A 17964-nucleotide genomic window follows, 5' to 3' on the forward strand; every position below is an offset into this window, starting at 1 on the left:
AGCCTCAAACCAATCTGAAACCCCTTCAAATATGGGGTAAATGAGCCTGCACTGTGTTCTGCTGGTTGAATGTAATGCCACATCAGAGCAGTAGTTAAAATTAACCCAAGATCCTGCCTCCAACAGTGGCAAGAGTGAATGCCTCAGGAGGAGCGTAAGAATGAGACTGGCACCTAAGAGAAACTCCTGCCGACAACTCTCAGCTTCCAAAAACTAGCAGTTGGGGACTTCTGGTCTAAAAGAGGTTTCTTGTATTTAATGGAATGACAACTTGTCCTATGTCCCTCTTTTTAATCCTGTAAAGCCTTAGCATCTACAACATCCCATAGCAAGGAGTTCTGCAACTTCACCGTGTGTCACGTGAAGAACTGCCTCCCTGGCTGCCAGGCTTTTTTGTGGGGCTTTGGTGGGGCAGCAGGGGGAAGGCAGTGAGGGAGCTGTTTTTTTCTGAACGGGCTATTTTCAGATGATGTCCTCTAGCTCTTCCATCAAAAGAAGTAGTGAACAACCACAGGTTGTCACTGCACCACTCAGAATTATCCAGCCTTTCTTTTATTCCCATCTTGTACTTACAGTGATGTAACTTCACTGTAGTTGTACATTTATAGATGATATTTTAAAGGTTACTTTTAAGAAGAAAATAACTTAAAAGATCCTTCAATATCTAATGTACTGTCACAGTGAAGGTTTGTTGTTGTTTCTTATAGATTCCCCAATGTACATGATAGAAATAGGCTGGGAAAACATCACATAGGAACACTGGAGGGGAAAGGAGGAGGTCACTGTGCTTGGTCTTCTGTGATTTGCGAGCATTCCATTCATTTCATCCTATTTAATGTAGATACCTATTTCTATTTCAAGACTAGGCAGTGTTTTCATCCTCCCACTGCTTTGATCTGAAGTCTGTTTGCAGAATATTATTTCTTTCATTAGGAACATTCTTCAGAATTCGAGCATGCATTTATTGCTGGACAATTAATACCAGTTTGTTCTCGTGGCAACATTGTTTTATAGGCTATAAGGCTCTAAAAGGCTCTTTATTGTTAATGGTCTGGTCTGGTCTGGTTGTACTTATGGACTACATCATATCCCCTCACATATATTAGCCTCATATTAGGTTCAATGAACCAAGAAATCTCCTCCTCTTGCAAAAAAGGAGAGTAGACAGAATCTGGAAGTCATCAGGGTAGCTCGTCCCTCAATCTGCTCCAGGCTGAAATAATCTGTTTTGCACTTGGATGACCAGAATCACGGACAGTATTCCTGTGAACTCTCTTCACTCTAGTAGCATTAATGCATATCTGCCTCTGCAGTAGCTTTTCTCTGCGTGTAACCCGGGATCCTATTTGCCTTCTTCATGGTTGCATCACGCTAACAGTCCATAATCATTCTATGAGCTGTTATGGTAGCAGCCTCCCTGTTCATTTCTAGCTGATAACTCCCAGCTTAGAGCTACAATTTCAATTGTTCCTTGTATTATTTTTGTACTCCTGAAGTACATTTAGTTTCTGCTGCTCAAGTCAGCTAGTTCTTTCTACATGAAGCTCCTGTCTTCTTCTGCAGTGATGATGCATCTCAATTTTATTGTCGTTTTTCATTAATACGGTCTTAGCTACCTTTGCTGTCTGGCTTCCAGAAAGGAAAGCCTTATGCTTGCAAGTGAGACTCCTTTTGAAACCTCACCTTCGGGATGGTGTCACTGTCTTTTGTTCATCTTTATGACTGAGAATTTTACTCAATGTGTAAGTTTTTCCAATAGGGGTTTTTATCAAACCCCAGTTCTCGAGTTGGAGAGTTTTTGTAAATGTTGATTCCACTGTGATAGTATAAGGTGGTCCTCCACTATGCTTTCCTTAAATGACTCCTTTTATTCTAATTGTCCAGGAAGTCCTGGTCTGTGATTAGACCTCATAGGCACTATAGTATTACAAGTAATAAATAATGAGAATATGTACTGTGTTCCTTTTAATCTTATCATATATTTATAAATAAAATTTTCCTACAGTAATGTTTATAGGACATTAATGACTATGCCAGGCCAAAAATGACTTTGAAACTTTGAAACTATAATAATAAAATAAGAGGAATTGTAGTTTTTAAAACTTAGGTTTTTTAAGTAGTAGCACTGAAATTTGACAATCTTAACAATTTAATTTGTGAAAAAGGAATACAAAAATTACTCAGAATTGTCTGAGTTGCCTGACGAGTTAAGAGGCACCTGTGAGTAAAACTGATGCATGGACACTTAGTGATAGACATTTAAACCAGACAGATTTTAAGACTGTATTTCTTGCATGAAACATAAATGCCATTTCCTGCAGACTAGAGTGATTATCTTTCAAATTTGTCTTGTTAGAGCCATGCTTTAATACCAGGTTTTTACCATAGAAAGCCATAAAAGTGTATGTTTTTATATTTTTAATGAAGGCTTTTCACCATCTCCACTCCTTTCCCAGGTCACTTAGTGAATGCATTGGTTCACATCTGCTAAAACCCTGGATAGGATAGAATGGTTTGTAAGTGCATTTTTGCTCGGTGGAGACTTGTTGTCCAGCAGCAGTGACAAAAGAACCTCAATTACCACTTTGTAGTTTATGAAAGCTCTTAATAAAAACTCGTCACCGTTTGCTTCAAATCTTTAAATCCTCATTTTGTATGTTATCAATAGTCACCTTGAGAAAAAATATACGTATGTGTATGTGTATAGCGTACATTTCTGTGTGTAAATGTGATTGGGCAGTACATGTTGTCTTTAAAACAGCAGAAGGCAACAGGAAAGTGTTGCTTTGGAGTTTCCTGATCTGAAATTCTCTTGGATGTCATTGCATTCATAAATGTTGAGAAGTCAACCCAACAAGCCAGAGCTATTTCAGTGGAGGCTATCTTGGGGGTGCTTTATATTAAGGTGATAATGGATTTTCTTACAAAATATGTCGTCATTGCCAAAAGCACAATGAAGGTCTTAGACACTGCATCTGCAAATTTCTCTGTAGGCAGTCTGTGTTGCCTACTGTTCCAATCAAGAAAGCGGCTGCTAAATTTTGGCACGAGGACTACTATCAATGGTAGAAAAATAACTGCAAAGCACTGTCACCAGGAAAAAGGAAAACAGAATTACTGCAAATAAATTAAAAGTAAATTCTGCCCAGCAAACTCGAATAAGGCACATCAGGATAAAATGGCTCTTCTCTTGGATTTTTCTGGTGTTTACCTGGGGAGCCTGAAATGGTCTGGGCTGCTTGCCCAAGGCAGTCTAGCAGAGGGGAGTTGCTTCATCATTTAGCTATAGACACTCTGGGAGCAGCTATGTTCATACTTCTCTTTTTCGCTTCCTGAGGCACAAATAGACCTTCTTCCATAAGGATTTTCCAGTTTCCCTCTTGCACTGGACTTAACTTATTTCCCCGCCCTGCTACTGTATCTTTTTCCCTGTGTGCCAGTTCTAAATTTGTTAAAAATGTTCCAAAGATAAAGCTCCTCAGCCCCCTCCCCACCCCAAATGAGGAGGCTGAGGGACCATACTAAAAAGCGATGGATAGATACTGCCCTTGAATACTGGCATCATTCCACAAATCTGCAGAAAGAAAAGCAGACTTTTCTGTGGGCTGATGCGGTTCAGGAGTTGTCTCTCTTTTTCTCCTGTGCTTGGCTGTTGCGTGCGGTTTCCAGATAGCACTTTAAAATACTGCAAATTACTTTTCACGTAGAAAGTAAGTGGAGAAAAAATGTTTCATAAAATTCTCTGGACATCAGATGTATTAATTGTATTTCAGCTATTATAGAAATTACTGTAATTTCAGCTCATGTTCTCGCGTGTATGGCAGACAGCAGCTTCTTTGTCAGTAGTTCTGCTCGGTGAATAAAGGTGCACTCACAAGAACATATGCATTTGCTTTCAAAGGTGTCTGGAGTGATAATGATTTACTAATGTATACTGGAGAGAGTTTTAAGCTCGAACACACACAAAAACTCATTATAATGTATTCAGTGGGAGAATCTGCAGTTGCTGCTGAACTGGTTAGTTACATAGAGAGTTGCCAGGGACCAAAATCAATATTAAGAGCAACATGCCTTATAACTGCCCACCATATCAGACAGAGGAGGCATGTGCAATTTTCAAAGAATTTGTAAAGCAGGAGTTGCTTTAAAAATAGTGTGTTTCACTGCCAGTTATACCTGTTGTGACTTGTTCGTGGGTGAGTGAACAACAGGCTCATTTTAATGACTTTTTTTCAATGTGTCTTATTTCTTATGTTCTTGTGATCATTTATCCGTGTGGTCAATGGTGCTGTAGCTCGAGGTCTTGCCCTTGGTTCAGGATTCTCAGCTGAATACGGCTATTTTCTTGCACAAAGAATGGCTCTAAATAAGGAGAGTGCTATAGGAAGACTGAGGGATTTGATCATCATTTGTGCACTTCTCCAATTGCCTGAATTACCATTATATGAATGAATATTAGCTATTAAGTATAGTTAGGGAGTTTGTGGTAAAGTCAGAAATAGTCCCTAATCTGGGAAGCTGCACGTGTTTTATTGCTGTGCCTTTACACAAATTGATCCACATCTCTGCGTCTGGTTAAGCCAAGTATTAAGCTCGTCTATAATTATTTATAATATATAGTTTTATAAGGACTTACACATGCCTGTTGGATGCTAATAGACGTACAGGTAAAATTTCTCAGTCCTGCCTAAAGTTTGGATTTGAATAAAAAGCACAGAAGTTCCTTTATGTTGTTGAAGTGTTGCTTTAACTGGAAAGGCTGTTGCTTTCTGATGTGTCAATTGACTAGCAAGCTTACATGTTGTTTTCTTAGTTGTGTAATCTTACAATGCACTCTTTTTTTTTTTTTTAATACAAGCAGAATAAAATTTCATGTGGAAATAAATGACATCTCTTTTAGTTACAGATAAGCTGTGTTTTATGCACACTGTTGACACACAGTGAACGAGCCTTTGCTTGCTTTGGCAATATGTGGTGATTAAAAAATACAAACAATAATTCTGAATCTGGTTTCTCCGCCCCCCCCCCCCCCTTTTTTTCATCACCAACTGTAGTTTTTTTAGTAACAAGCTTTTTATGCATAAATGTCATAACACTCCTAGTTTGACTTTCTGATTGTGATTACAGAAACTAATTCTGTCTTAAATGGAGTACTTTTTAAAAATAAGTCATGTTATACGATTATATATGAAACTTCATTTAGTTAAATAATGTAAAGTAACTTAAAGGGGCTTGCTATTTCCCAGTAAGAACCCTCCTTAAGTACTGAAACTTTTAATACCATCAATAAGTATCACAACCCGACTGAATTATTTTAAGATGGAGTATGCAGTACAGCTGCGCAGATGAAAATTGTACAAGATTATCAATTAAAACAGGATGCTGGACTACTATTTTTTTAATACTTTTAAAAATTTTACTGATTCCTTTGATTTCCATTAAATTGCCTGGTCGCTTACCTGTCTATGTTTAGTTTGGATAGGCTACAGACTGTTAATTTAAAAGTCTTTACAACACTGAATTGGAAAGGATAACTCGAGTTTCGGCACCAAGGGCCTGATATTTTCCGTGCCACAAAGAAGTCCGGGTGACAGTATAACAGAGCTGAGGACAGCTGATCGGAAGATATGGAGTTCCATAAGAGGTTCACTTCAGTGTCAGGATACGAACTAGGGTCAATGGGCTGGTTGCAAGTGCTTGCTTGACCAGATGTTGCTTCTGGCAGGTGTGTCCAAACTGCTGGAATTTCTTCCTCATCAGGCATCTCCTCCTCTCCCCACCTCCCTCTTAAAGCAGTAGTTTTTCTGACTTCATCATTTTAGATATGGTCCCTAACTGAACAACTTTTCTAAAAGACTGCTTTTCGTGTGTTGTCTTTTTGGGGCTTCACAGCTCCACCAGGTACTGGAGAATAAAAACTATGCATGTGTGGAGCAGTTCGTATTTTTTGATAGCCCAAGAAAATTTCTCCTCTGCCCTGCATCTCCCTATGGCTTTTAGTCCCTCTGTGTTATTTTTCTTATTCTCTTTTTCAAGATGGCCGTGTTCAATGTGCTTCAGCTCTCTAAATAGTTGAAATTACGTGAGGTGTTTTTTCTTACTTTAGTGCAGTTCTCTCCTGGTGATTAGGATCTCTACCATGCACATTCATACAGAAATCAGAGCCATGGAGATCTCTGTAGGTAGACCACTCCGATTACCTAGGCATTTCCTCTTATGTCTCCAGTTCTGCTTTTGTTCCAGTTGCTTAGCTCACTGTTGACCTTTCCTCTTTGTCTTCCCTGATGGAAAACACTTACATACTTCCGTGCATGACATGACTTCAGAACAGTCTGCAGCCAACTGTGCCATTCTAATGTTTTTCTGAAGCTGACAAAGCACTTTAAGATTTTCCTCTTGACCTTTGTGCATTAGTCCAAAGTGAGGTTTAGCACAGAGTTCACTACATCATCCAAGTGTCTTTCTAGAAATTAGTCAATGCCTCGAACAAAAGCATTTGCACTGACGGTTGAAGAAATTGCTCTGTGACTTCTGTAGTTCTGCAGGTAACCTTTTTCTAGGTATCATCAAGTCTGATTTCATTAATCTACCATATGATAGTGTCTCTAGCTCTGATTGTCTCTCCTGGTATATTATCTTTCCCTAACTGCTGTTCTGCTGCTCTGGCAACTTCTGCTGCTCTGGCAACTTCTGGCTAGATGTCATTCGTTTAAGCATTTGGTTCTGCAAATCAATGATTGTTTTCCTTTAGTCCATTATTTCTGCAAATGTCCTGTCAGTACTCAACCCATATCATCCTACCCATATCCCTTTTAAGGATGCAAAACCATCCTTGCCCAAAGTGGTGCAGATTTTAGGCTGGACTTCCGGCTGATAATGCTTCCAGTTCCAAATGCCTTGTTCCACTTGGATTCCTCCATGCCTAAGGATATGGTTCATTAAACCAGCTTTTCCTATTTGTATTTTCCAGTCTCTTGGATTTTCAGATAGAGAGTGTTCTCCAGTATTGAGAACTTCTTTAGTGGTCATCCTGTTCTCTTTTACATCTGAGGTGGTTTACTAAACAGACAGCAAATGAGGATGATAGCAATGTGCAGTTGAGTGTTCCACATCCTTAAAGTCCTGGCAGAATTCATTAGTCCTTATCCAGTCTTTTCAGTGCCTTCAGGTTGTACCCGATTGGCCTTTGCATCTCACCCTTCCCACGGGTTAACTCAAACGGTGCTTGATAGCTGCCGAAGACAAGAGAGGACCATGACCTGAAAAGCCGCCTCATCTGAGGAACATCCACCACTGAGAGTCTGCATTCACACAACATCTTATTTAGCAAGACAGAGCCTTGTCAACAGCACCTGAAATTAATTTTTTGTGTCCCTACTCCCTTTGTTTTTAATTTGGTTTATGTTTGGCCCTTTTTGCTAACTGAAACCCAGGGCCAGAATTGCATTGCCTGGTTGGAATTTAGACATCTCATGGTCTATATGACTCTGATGGATATGGATGAAGAATGGTAGATATTGCTGAATCCAGTAGCTTGACAGAAGGAAAACTGCCACATTACCATGTCCCCAGATCCAGTAGCAAGTCTGAGCATGTATTGTTATTTGGCACATACACACACAATACCTATACCCACAGTCAGCCACGCAGATCAGCACGGACAGAAAATACAGCACTCCTGGGAACACAAGCAGTCGAAAATACATGCATATATACAATACATATCCTTCCAGTAGCTGGGTTTAGACACTCAGTCTGTCAAACAGTTGGCCTGTGGATCCCCACATCTCCCCAGCTGATGGCCTGTGGGTCTGCAGCATCACCCCAGCTGCTGGTACTCAGACCTTCTCCCATACAAATGGTCACAGAAACACACATGTGCTATGGATCCCTCCAGTAACTGGCTTTAGAAAGTCAACGTTATCCAGTAGCTGGCTCCTGGATCTTCTGTCCTTCCAGGTACCTTGTCCACAAACTCTCTTGGGCATGCACACGTGCACATGCGCGTGCGCGCGCACACACACACACACTCTCTCTCTGGCAGCTGGTCCAAACCTATCGCCCTGCTGGTAGCTGACACCCAGATCCTCTGTTCTTTCTAATAGATGGTGTGGAATGCCTCGTCCCTCCAGGTGAACTGAAAAGCCTTCCCTATTGACTTATCTTCTGGGTGTCATGCCCAGACCACAGGCTGATCATTCTCCTTCAATAGCCCTGAGAGAGTAGCCTAGACAGTGTGCTTGTTGTCACTGATGAAGTTCTTGGGATTCTTCCATCTTCATTGTTCCTTTGCTTCTCTGTCTTCATGGGCTTTATGAAGCCTTTAATCACATACCCTAATGAAAAAGAACCAGAGTCTGTGACCCGGGCAAGAAGTCTTTAGGCAACACGCTAAAAAGACTTCATAATTTTAGTAATGTCAAGACAGTAGCAGTAGCAGAACAGACGATTTTGTCATTTGTTGTGGGACTGAAACCAAATGAGACAACTTATTATGCTTTAAGACTCCATGGTCTCTATGCATGCAATAATAAATGTTGGTCTGGTATAGATTTATGTTAGCACAGACATTTTCATATCTATGAAAATTCAACCTTTGAGTATCATTATGTCAGGAAAAGTATTGATGACCAGCACAAAAAATTAACTTCTAAAGGCTTTAGCGGACAATTTAGCTGTGATATTAGAAATGTTAAGCGCTGGAGAATTCCAGTCTAAGAATCTCTTCACTAACTTAATATTTTTAAACATCCTGATTTTTAGTATGGTACAATCATCTTGCACATTAGTTACTGACAAGGATTATTTATAAACCAGTAAGCATAGTCCTTCTTATAGAGTATGCTGAAGGGGTGAGAGAAGTAGAAGCTGTGACTGAATGTTTCAGCAAATCCCCATACCCTGTTTTTGGAGATGCTTTTAGACTTTTTCCATGGCAGCTATGGAAGAAAGGTAACGGTGGTCCCACCACTAACACTGACAGAGAATTGGAGAATGTTTGGTGGTGTCAGAATGAACAATAAATTCATTCCAGGCGTTTAAAGGACTGCTCTTTGCAACAGAAATAGTGTTCTGCATGCAGAAATACAAAAGGGGGCTTGCTCCTTCTAGTTGTAGATATCTGAATTCACTTTGGGGAAACTCCTGCTGGCTTAATGGGACATAGGGAGAAAACAGGTTGCATCTCAGGAAGTTCGTAGCTGAACACCCTGCTAGCAGTGAGGCCCAGCTGTGCTTCTGGCTGAGGTATTTACTGTATTGCTGTATCATGGCACAGACTTTCAGAAGTCTTTTCCTCCCCCAGTTTACATCTATAACAGAATTTAAAAACAGAACTTACAAACAGCTATCTTTATTTGATTTAAAGACCCGATTTATTTCTTTTTGATGTCAATGGTCATTTTCCCAGGGACTTTTAAAGTGAGTTAACTGAAGTTCAAAAGTAAACATTTTTTAATGTTATTTTTTTTTAGTAGAATAATTAAGAGCCTCAGCTGAAGTCAGTAGAAACAAAGTTAAGTCAATGTTGAATGCTCTAGAAATTCTGAAGCTTGATGTTGAATATGAGAACATCCAATATTAAAGGTTTTTTCCCCCTTCTTCCCAAACATTTGGATTTACTTAATGCAACACTGAGAGAAAAATACTTCAATGCAATCATATGCCTTTCGTGTCAGGCTCAAGAAGAGAACGTTGTGGATATCGGATCCTGCGTCGCCATCGTAATTCAGAAGATCAGGTGCACTGCATTGGCAAAGCTAAGAAATACAGTGAGACAGCAACCCGCGTAAAAGAGATTCTGCTCAGCACAGTCAGTCCAGAGCAGTTTGTTTTAACACTACTTGAAGCGGAGCCCCCCAACGTGTTGGTGAGTCGTCCCAGCAAACCATTCACAGAGGCCTCCATGATGATGTCCCTGACAAAACTGGCTGACAAAGAGCTGGTTCACATGATCGGTTGGGCCAAAAAAATTCCTGGTAAGAATTTCTATCATGTTTTTGTTTATTTTATTCAATGTTTTTACCACTAACGTATGATTCTCTACCTTGAAATAATAGCACAGCACAGTAAGCGTGCGGTATAAAAATCTTAAGCTTTTTGTCCTATAAAGTAATGGACAATTTATTGCGCTCAGGACTTCACCTGGATGTATTTTGATTTAGACAATGACCTAGCCCATAATTTGCTATCTGTTGTTAGTCAAATACTTGTTCATTTTGCTAAAAAGCATAGTTGGTCTTGCATGTAATTTCTACCTCATCAACTATAAATACCTGATTAATCTGATTTAGGAGGTTCATTAAAGGGGTATTAACTAGATTGCTGTAAAAAAAAAATTAAGACCAAATTCATTTCTTGAATCCTGATAGAAGGTTGATGTGATAGTGAACTGATGTGAACTGAAGTGTGTCCAAGCACTGAGTGTCTGCAATTGCTTCAGCCGACATCGCTGCTACACAAGAGCATCAGATTGCAAAGTGGCACATAGTATCGATCTCAGAATTATCGTGCGCTCTCCTTCAAAACAAAAATCAATAAGGTTGCTTTTGGTTGTTGGCAACACAAAGAATAATCAGTGAAGTACAACTACATGCGTTATTGCCTTGAATGTCTCAAATGCGACCACAGTATCATGGCAATGTACCATTTCACTTACAAACTAGAAGTGGTGAACATTTGCAGTTCCTTCTCCATGAAGCAGCCACGATTAAAACAGTCAGAGTAAAGAATAAAAGCAGCCAGCATACCGAGAAGATAGTTGGCAAAGTTGTGCAGAAAAACTTGCTGGCTGGCATAGATGAAGCTGCAGACCGTGGCCCTTTAGCAAGAGCTAAGGTGACCAACTAATAATGGTGAGCTGAAAGGAGCACTGAATAATTGATAGACATATAGCAGCATGGCGCTTAATCCTTAACTTCCGATATAGTGCTCTGCTAGCAGTGATCCCTATGGCTGCATTTACCTCCCATGGCTAATATATTTTGCAGTGCGCCGGGTAGTCCTAACCCCACATCCATCAGGACTTAGGAGCCAGCATACCATGACTCATCTCTTGGATTTAGCGCTGAAGGGAACGAGAGCATCCTGGTGTGTGCCCTGGTCCTGTCACGATTATGCAGTATAAACAGCATTTGCTGCAACTTGAATATGCACCTGGGAAGACATGACAGTAATTCTACATCTAGAAATAAACCGAGTGTGTACACAGTACAGGAAACAAGTTTGGTGAATATTTTTTATAATCCTTAAAGTAAGAATTGAGGATAAGGGGAGTGTATCCTATTTCACACCTAGTTGGAGTGGCTGAAGGTGCCACCAGCTCCAGCTGCTGTACCACATCTCCTGGTTGCGGATTACAGTCTCCACGGCTCAGCCACAGTCTTGGAGGGTTTAGGTGTGATAGTTTTAGGGTATGCAAACTCCAGGTCAGCTGCTGAGCTGCTGGGGAGGAGCTGCTTGTATAGCATGAGCATCTTAAACCAGGCTAGCCATTTGCTAAATGATAGTGGTTTTGCCATTCATGTGGAATGTTTTAAACTGAGAGCCTAAATCCTTAATCCTTATTTTTCAGTTTTAAACTGAGAGCCTAAATCCTTAATTCTCATTTAAGAAACTCTGAAAATAACTGTAAATTAAGTAAGTAACCATAAGGAGTTAAGTGGTGTCTATAGCTATAATTTCTTGTCTTGATTAAAGGTACTATTTCAGAGGACACCATATAGTTGTGTTAATCCGGTAGGAAGTGAATTGTGAAGGAAACCCAGAGGAAGTTTTACAAAACAACCTCATTTTAAACAATATTTAAATGGAAAAAAAAAAAACCAAAACAACCTTTTCCATTTTCTGATTGTTCTTAATTTCAATTTTTTTTTAAAACTATGATGTAAGCTTTTTTTTTTTTTAAAATCACGAACCTAAAACCTCAGCCAGTTGAGATTAATTTTTTGAATTTTTTTAAAAGATCAGTTTCCAAACCAACACAAATTTTGATTGATTACTTTCAGTTTATTTTCAACATCTGTCAGAAATAAAAACTTTTTCTTATCAATAAGAAAACCCATTGAAGCAGTCAAACCTCTTCAGAACAGTTCCTGGGAATGTTGAAATGTTGACGCTTTATCATGTACGTTTATTTTTTCTTATCACTCCTGTTACATAGAACAGAAGTAAACACCATTTTACAACAATGCCAAAAATAGATGTGATGTTTAATTATGTACCTAATTATAAGTAATATTGCCATATTACGTGGTAGTTAGAGCTTGAATGTGGATTTATTTATTTTTTCCATTAAAAATAATTACGATGACTAAAGTTTAGGACATAGAATTTCAGTTTTCAAAAATTATTGCCTGAAGTTAGTCATCTAGATCCATGCTCTGCTTCCTGGAGGTAAGGTCTTAGAAAAAAAATACAGAGTTCTTGACTAATGGCCCTGTGAACACTAATTTTACTTTCTGTAAAGCTGAATATTTGCTTTTGTGTAGCTGGGTAAAAGAAGCCCATTTTCACCTCTAAGTTATTATTGCATATTGTTTTGACACTCACCAAAAGTGAAAGAAAATCTTTTTATTTTTCCTTACAGATGCTAATGTTAACAGTAACTTTTTGCTTAAATAGGAAAGATTTTTTTTGCATTTAATATTTAATGACCTTCTTTTGTTATGAGTTTTACTCTGTGACTGTATTTTTGTCTGTACTTTCAGTTTATTTTTGTTGTTGCTCAGTAAAATAGAAGCTGATACCTGGATTTTTTTCCTTCTGAATTCCAGGTATTTTAATTCTAAATTGTCAGATGGCAGAACATAACTTCCGTAATTGCCTTTTACTTTGTTGACCTAGTCTGAGAGAGTTGAATGTGGTTCATAGCAGAACCTGCATTGCTATCCCATAGGATTTTGTCATAATATTGAAATTTGGATTCATTATGCAAGTTGTGCGTTGCTGGCCAGAACAGTGTCTCTTTTGCTAGTTTTTTCTGGTCTGTCTGAGTATTTTATAATTAAATGATTAGGTATAGAGCATACAATTTAAAGGACGCGTACTACGGCAACAGAAAAAATAAGTAGTTTAATGTAATCTGCATCAAATGAAATGGGACTTCTGACACTGCAATAGGAGCTGTGCTTGGTCTTTAAAGCATAAGATTATTAAGAAAAGGAAAGGTATAGTCCTTCTAATAGCCGTGCTCAATGGTCGTAAGTGCTACTGCTGGTGCTGACAATGTGAGTTTAGCAGATGACATCTGAGATAAAACCAGATCTTTAAGTATCCGTAGATTGAACGCTGGGACTTGGTCTGACACCTCACTCAACTGAGATAGTTTGTAAACCAAATAACTGGTTGTTTATGCTAGAGAAATCAGCCAATGCCTGTGTAAATGTTTATTTAAATAAACTTCTCAAATGTCTTTGGGCTGTTGTTTCCCAGGAAACCGCCACTGTCAGTTTATACTATTCACACTTCCATGATTATTTTTCTAAAAGCACTTTTAAAATTATGACTGTGTATCTGGCAGATAATCTGTTATTGGCTGTGAATTCTGTAGTAAAATTTGTGACAGCAAAATCCAGGAGGGAAGGTACTGCTTATAGGCTCCTGTTTACCCTTCTTATAAAATAAGGAGCAAGGCTATGGATTTTGAAAGGCAGCACTTTCAGCAATGATAAGAGAGAGTGTGTTTTACCCAGTTTATGTCAACCAGGGGCTGTCACCGACTGTCTTCCAGCCTAGTAGTTGAATAAGATTAAAATACACGTAGCATTTTTATAAATTACTGACAGCAGATTCTTTGACAGTGCAAACATACTATGTGTATTTTAAGGCCTCAGACAACTGGAAACAGCTGTGGGCAACCTGTCTCCCATGTCCAGGTTGGGTAATGATTTTTCTCTATGCATAGTCATAGAGACAACCTTGTCTGAAAAAGAAACAACTCTGCTAAGAGACCTAGCTAAAGCAGCTCTGCTTTGAAAACCGTGGCCTGATCTCGGTTTTAAACACAGGTGTGGTTTGACCGATTCTGAACTGGTCATCATCGTATCTGTCTTTCATTCCTTGACTGAGCAGTCTACTTTCCCACTTGCATTTTGACAATTCACACTTCTGTCTTTTTAGTTGGTGGGCGGTTTTTTGTTTTGATTTGTTTTCTGGGGGTTTTTGGTTGGTTGGTTGATTTTTTTGTTTTTGGTTTTGGTTTTTTGCATATGCGTAAGTTTTTATTTCTCTTTATTAGGCTTCTATGCATCTTTTTACCTCAGTCTTTTTTGCAGGGGAAGGGAAAGGGAGGGCAGTGACTGTCTCTCCCTTCTGGCTGTGCTGCAGTGCTGACACCTTGCTGTAAGCTCTGGAGAGAACTAAATGCAGGAACAAGCTTATGCACAATTGTATTAATTCGCTTCTTGCTTCTGGGATGCTGTGTATGAAGGCAATGGGGACAATACTACCTTCACCATCTACCCTTGGTTTTGTTTTTTTTTATAGTTTGTCACAATTTTGGGAAAGAGGCTGTCAGGAAAGGGATGGGATGAAACGGGATGGGATGCGGTCAAAACATGTCATTTACAAAGGGAATGATAGCACAGAAGCACCAAGACGTAGGTTCTTTCATAGTTACCCAATAAACCCAGAAACATGCCTGTCTTACAAGATAAAAAAAACCCTGCAAGTGACAACCATATGCATTCTGGGGAAAGAACAGACTATTTTCTTAGGAGTCCTCTGCAGTGCAATGCAGTGATCTCTGACTAATGTGAGTTTCCTAAGTGATTGGCTGGTGCCTCTCAGGAAGCTGTGGAACCATCATCTAAAGAGGTGGCCAAGCGTAAGGCTGGTCCTCCGTAGTCTCTTGAGCTTCACCAGCTGTATGAGAGTAATTGCACTTGAACATTACTCTGCTTTATTTCAAATGTTTTGTGGAAGATTTGACAATGATAATAGAAATATTCATGTTTGTTCGTGTTTGAGATGGCAGCATGATCCTTCTGATGTCAGTTCTCCCTTCTCTGGCTTTCTTCACAACCCATAATTCTTTTTGTTTCTTTTTGCTTTCTCTTATACTCAATCTTTTTTATCAAAACAGAGAATTAAACAGATTGATTTATGTTATGCTATTTTCATCATTTTAGGTTTCATTGATCTCAGCCTTTATGACCAAGTAAGACTCCTTGAGAGCTGCTGGATGGAAGTTTTAATGGTTGGTCTGATGTGGAGATCAATCGACCATCCTGGGAAATTAATTTTTGCACCGGACCTTGTACTAGACAGGTAAGAGGAATAAACTTCTTGAGAACACTTCATATTCTTGGAGGTGGGGTGAACGGTTTAAGTATGGGAGATGCTATTAATATTTTATCTAACCGTATAATTTACTTGTGTTTGTAACAATAATGTCTTGAGGTTCCACATCCTTACAGGGACTTAAGGAATGCTAAGCATAAACAGTATTGTTGATCTTGCCAATTCCTTAATTCCTGTAGCACATGATAGCGTAAAGCTCATCTGTATTTTTCACCTCTTTTGTTGCTTTTGTCCCTTTTGCTTTGGGTCTCTAGATGCTGAAACGGTAGATACATCAACACAATGCACTAGATTGTCTATCAGTTTCCTCCAGCTGACAGATTTTCTTCCCCAACCCCTCAAAAAAAGCACACATACTCTCAGGCCACATTTTAGTTATTTTAAGTAGCTTTTCTACCTGTTTTTCTTTCTGCCCTTAGTGCAGACTTCATAAATAGCTATAATAACAAACATGGCAGAATTAGTCAAAAGGGATTACAAAAAGCCCTAGTTTGCTTTTTAATTCTGGTGTGTGCAGCAAAAGCAGGGTGTGTGCAAGATTAAAAACTATTTCTCCCTAACATCATGTACCAGCAGGGAAGAATACGGATTAGTAAGGGTGTTTTTCTACAGGACCTTAGAATGATTTGACCTGGGCTTCACATTGGTAAAAAGTCAGGGAAACAATCTATTCCCTTGGGTAGGTTTAAAATGTCTCTTAACCTTTTCAACCTGGGGAAATTCAGATCTATACCAGTTCTGTGGCTTGAGCTCAATGATAATCATCATCGTAGATACAGAAAGCAAAACGGGTTAGTAAGAGAAATTTAATTTATAAACGCTATGAAATAAATTATTATTTGCTCATATGAAATTCAGTGCAAGGACATGCTGTGTTATCAATGCAATGATAAGAAATGGCTGGAAATGGATGATACATTTAGTTCCTAGGGAGGTAATATGTGCTGAATGGCATGAGCTTATTTGATGCATTCCTTCATCTCTACAAGATCCAGCAGAGTGTATGCTAGCGAGCATCTGTATATGCTGTGATTTCATTTTTTTTTAAGACATGAGTATATGAAACTGTTCTGTAACTTGATTGTTTTTATCTTAGCTGAACTTCAGATACATTTCCTGCATGATCTTTGTAGACAAGTACTTCTCTGATGCTCGTGTCTCTGTTTTGAAACTGTCAGCTGCCTCCAAAGCTTAAAATTCTCCTTTGCTATGAGGAACATGGGAAAATGGGCGCTATTCAGGCAGCTGCCTTTCTGCAGGCAGTACTTGCTCAACCTGCATAATGTTATCTGCCTGTGCCTGCCTCACAGCCTGAAGGCTCAGCACCTTCCTCTTGGGATCCAGTAGAGGAGTAAAGGTCTTTTAATTCTCCTGCACTGCTGTGCTTAAGACTGTCTCATCTTAAAAACATTACAGAGAAAAAAATCTCATATTACAGATAGTATAAGAAGCATCCCTTTGAATACTGTGTCATAGAGCTAAATTGCTTTTTTAGTCCACTACATGTTTTAAAAAAACTAACCAAAACACTGGAACGGTAACTTCAGCCGTTTGAAATTTGCTGCTGCTCGATTTTAAAACAATTGGAATGGCTTTGGGTTGTTTGGGGGTTTTTTTCAGATCAGAAAATGGGACTATTTCTAATATCCAAAATGGAGAAAGTTGCATTCAGCAAACACTTGCAAACATAAAAATAACCCAAGCACAAAACCGCCAAAACCTCACAAATCCATTTAAAACACCTTCAAAGAAAAAGCTGCTGGGGGATGTGGGTGGAGGTTGTTTTATTCTTTAAAAATGTCTTATTTTTCCGAGAAACTTATTGTAGGGAGCCCTTCTTACTCACCAGGTCCTGAGGCCTCCATCAGGTACAAACAGTGATGCCGCCAGTTGTGGTATTAAATCCTTGTGAAACAAATCTGGAGGATGATTCAAGGCGGTACCATGCCCTGCACTACAGTTTCAAGCTGATTATGCAGAATGATACTGGCTGCAAGGATAAAGCCTCTTACAGAAACATGGTCATACTTACCTGCAGTCAATCCTGCATACACTTCAAAGAGAAAATAATTTTCTTAGAGGTGCTGACCTTTTATGCCAGTGTAATTTTCAATTTAGATTTCATGATAGAACCGTTTGAAAGCTCCCAAAGATGAGATGGATAGGCCTTTTTCAGCCTCCTTCGTGCTTTGACTTTTATCTGGCTGAGTCAGAGTTCCTTAATTCCACTTTTTCAGTAACATTTGAAACGTGTTTCCATAGGGACGAGGGAAAATGCGTAGAGGGAATTTTGGAGATCTTTGATATGCTCCTGGCCATGACCTCAAGGTTCCGAGAGCTGAAACTGCAGCACAAGGAGTATCTATGTGTCAAGGCAATGATCCTCCTCAATTCCAGTGAGTATACAGTTGACTCTGATTCTCACCTAAAGGTACTTTTTATTTTGAGGGTGGCTGGGAAATAAGCCTCTAAAAATGGCAGAATGAGATAAAGCCGTTCAAAGAGAACAATAGAAAAGGACTTCTAACCATCAGATTGTAAGGATTATTGCTCAAGAAACTTCTAAACTGTATCATTTGCTGGATTTAGGGCCTATGTCCTGTTGTAAGAATTTCATGAAAGACCTAAAGTCTGAAGCTTCTCACAAGGTGGGACTCATGGCCC

General features: G+C 39.2%; 1 protein-coding gene across 6 annotated transcripts in view; it reads left to right on the forward strand.

Moving 5' to 3' along the window:
* The window catches only part of ESR2 (estrogen receptor 2), a 94709-nt gene that overhangs the window by 70397 nt on the left and 6348 nt on the right, over positions 1 to 17964 (forward strand). For all 6 annotated transcript variants that reach the window (XM_054200244.1, XM_054200240.1, XM_054200242.1 and 3 more), the window contains 3 exons: positions 9678 to 9977; positions 15129 to 15267; positions 17563 to 17696. In XM_054200244.1, the coding sequence (XP_054056219.1) occupies positions 9678 to 9977; positions 15129 to 15267; positions 17563 to 17696 (573 nt within the window). The remainder of the gene's footprint in view (positions 1 to 9677; positions 9978 to 15128; positions 15268 to 17562; positions 17697 to 17964) is intronic.

The sequence above is a fragment of the Rissa tridactyla genome, chromosome 4 (assembly GCF_028500815.1).
Source record: "Rissa tridactyla isolate bRisTri1 chromosome 4, bRisTri1.patW.cur.20221130, whole genome shotgun sequence".
Classification (NCBI taxonomy): domain Eukaryota; kingdom Metazoa; phylum Chordata; class Aves; order Charadriiformes; family Laridae; genus Rissa; species Rissa tridactyla.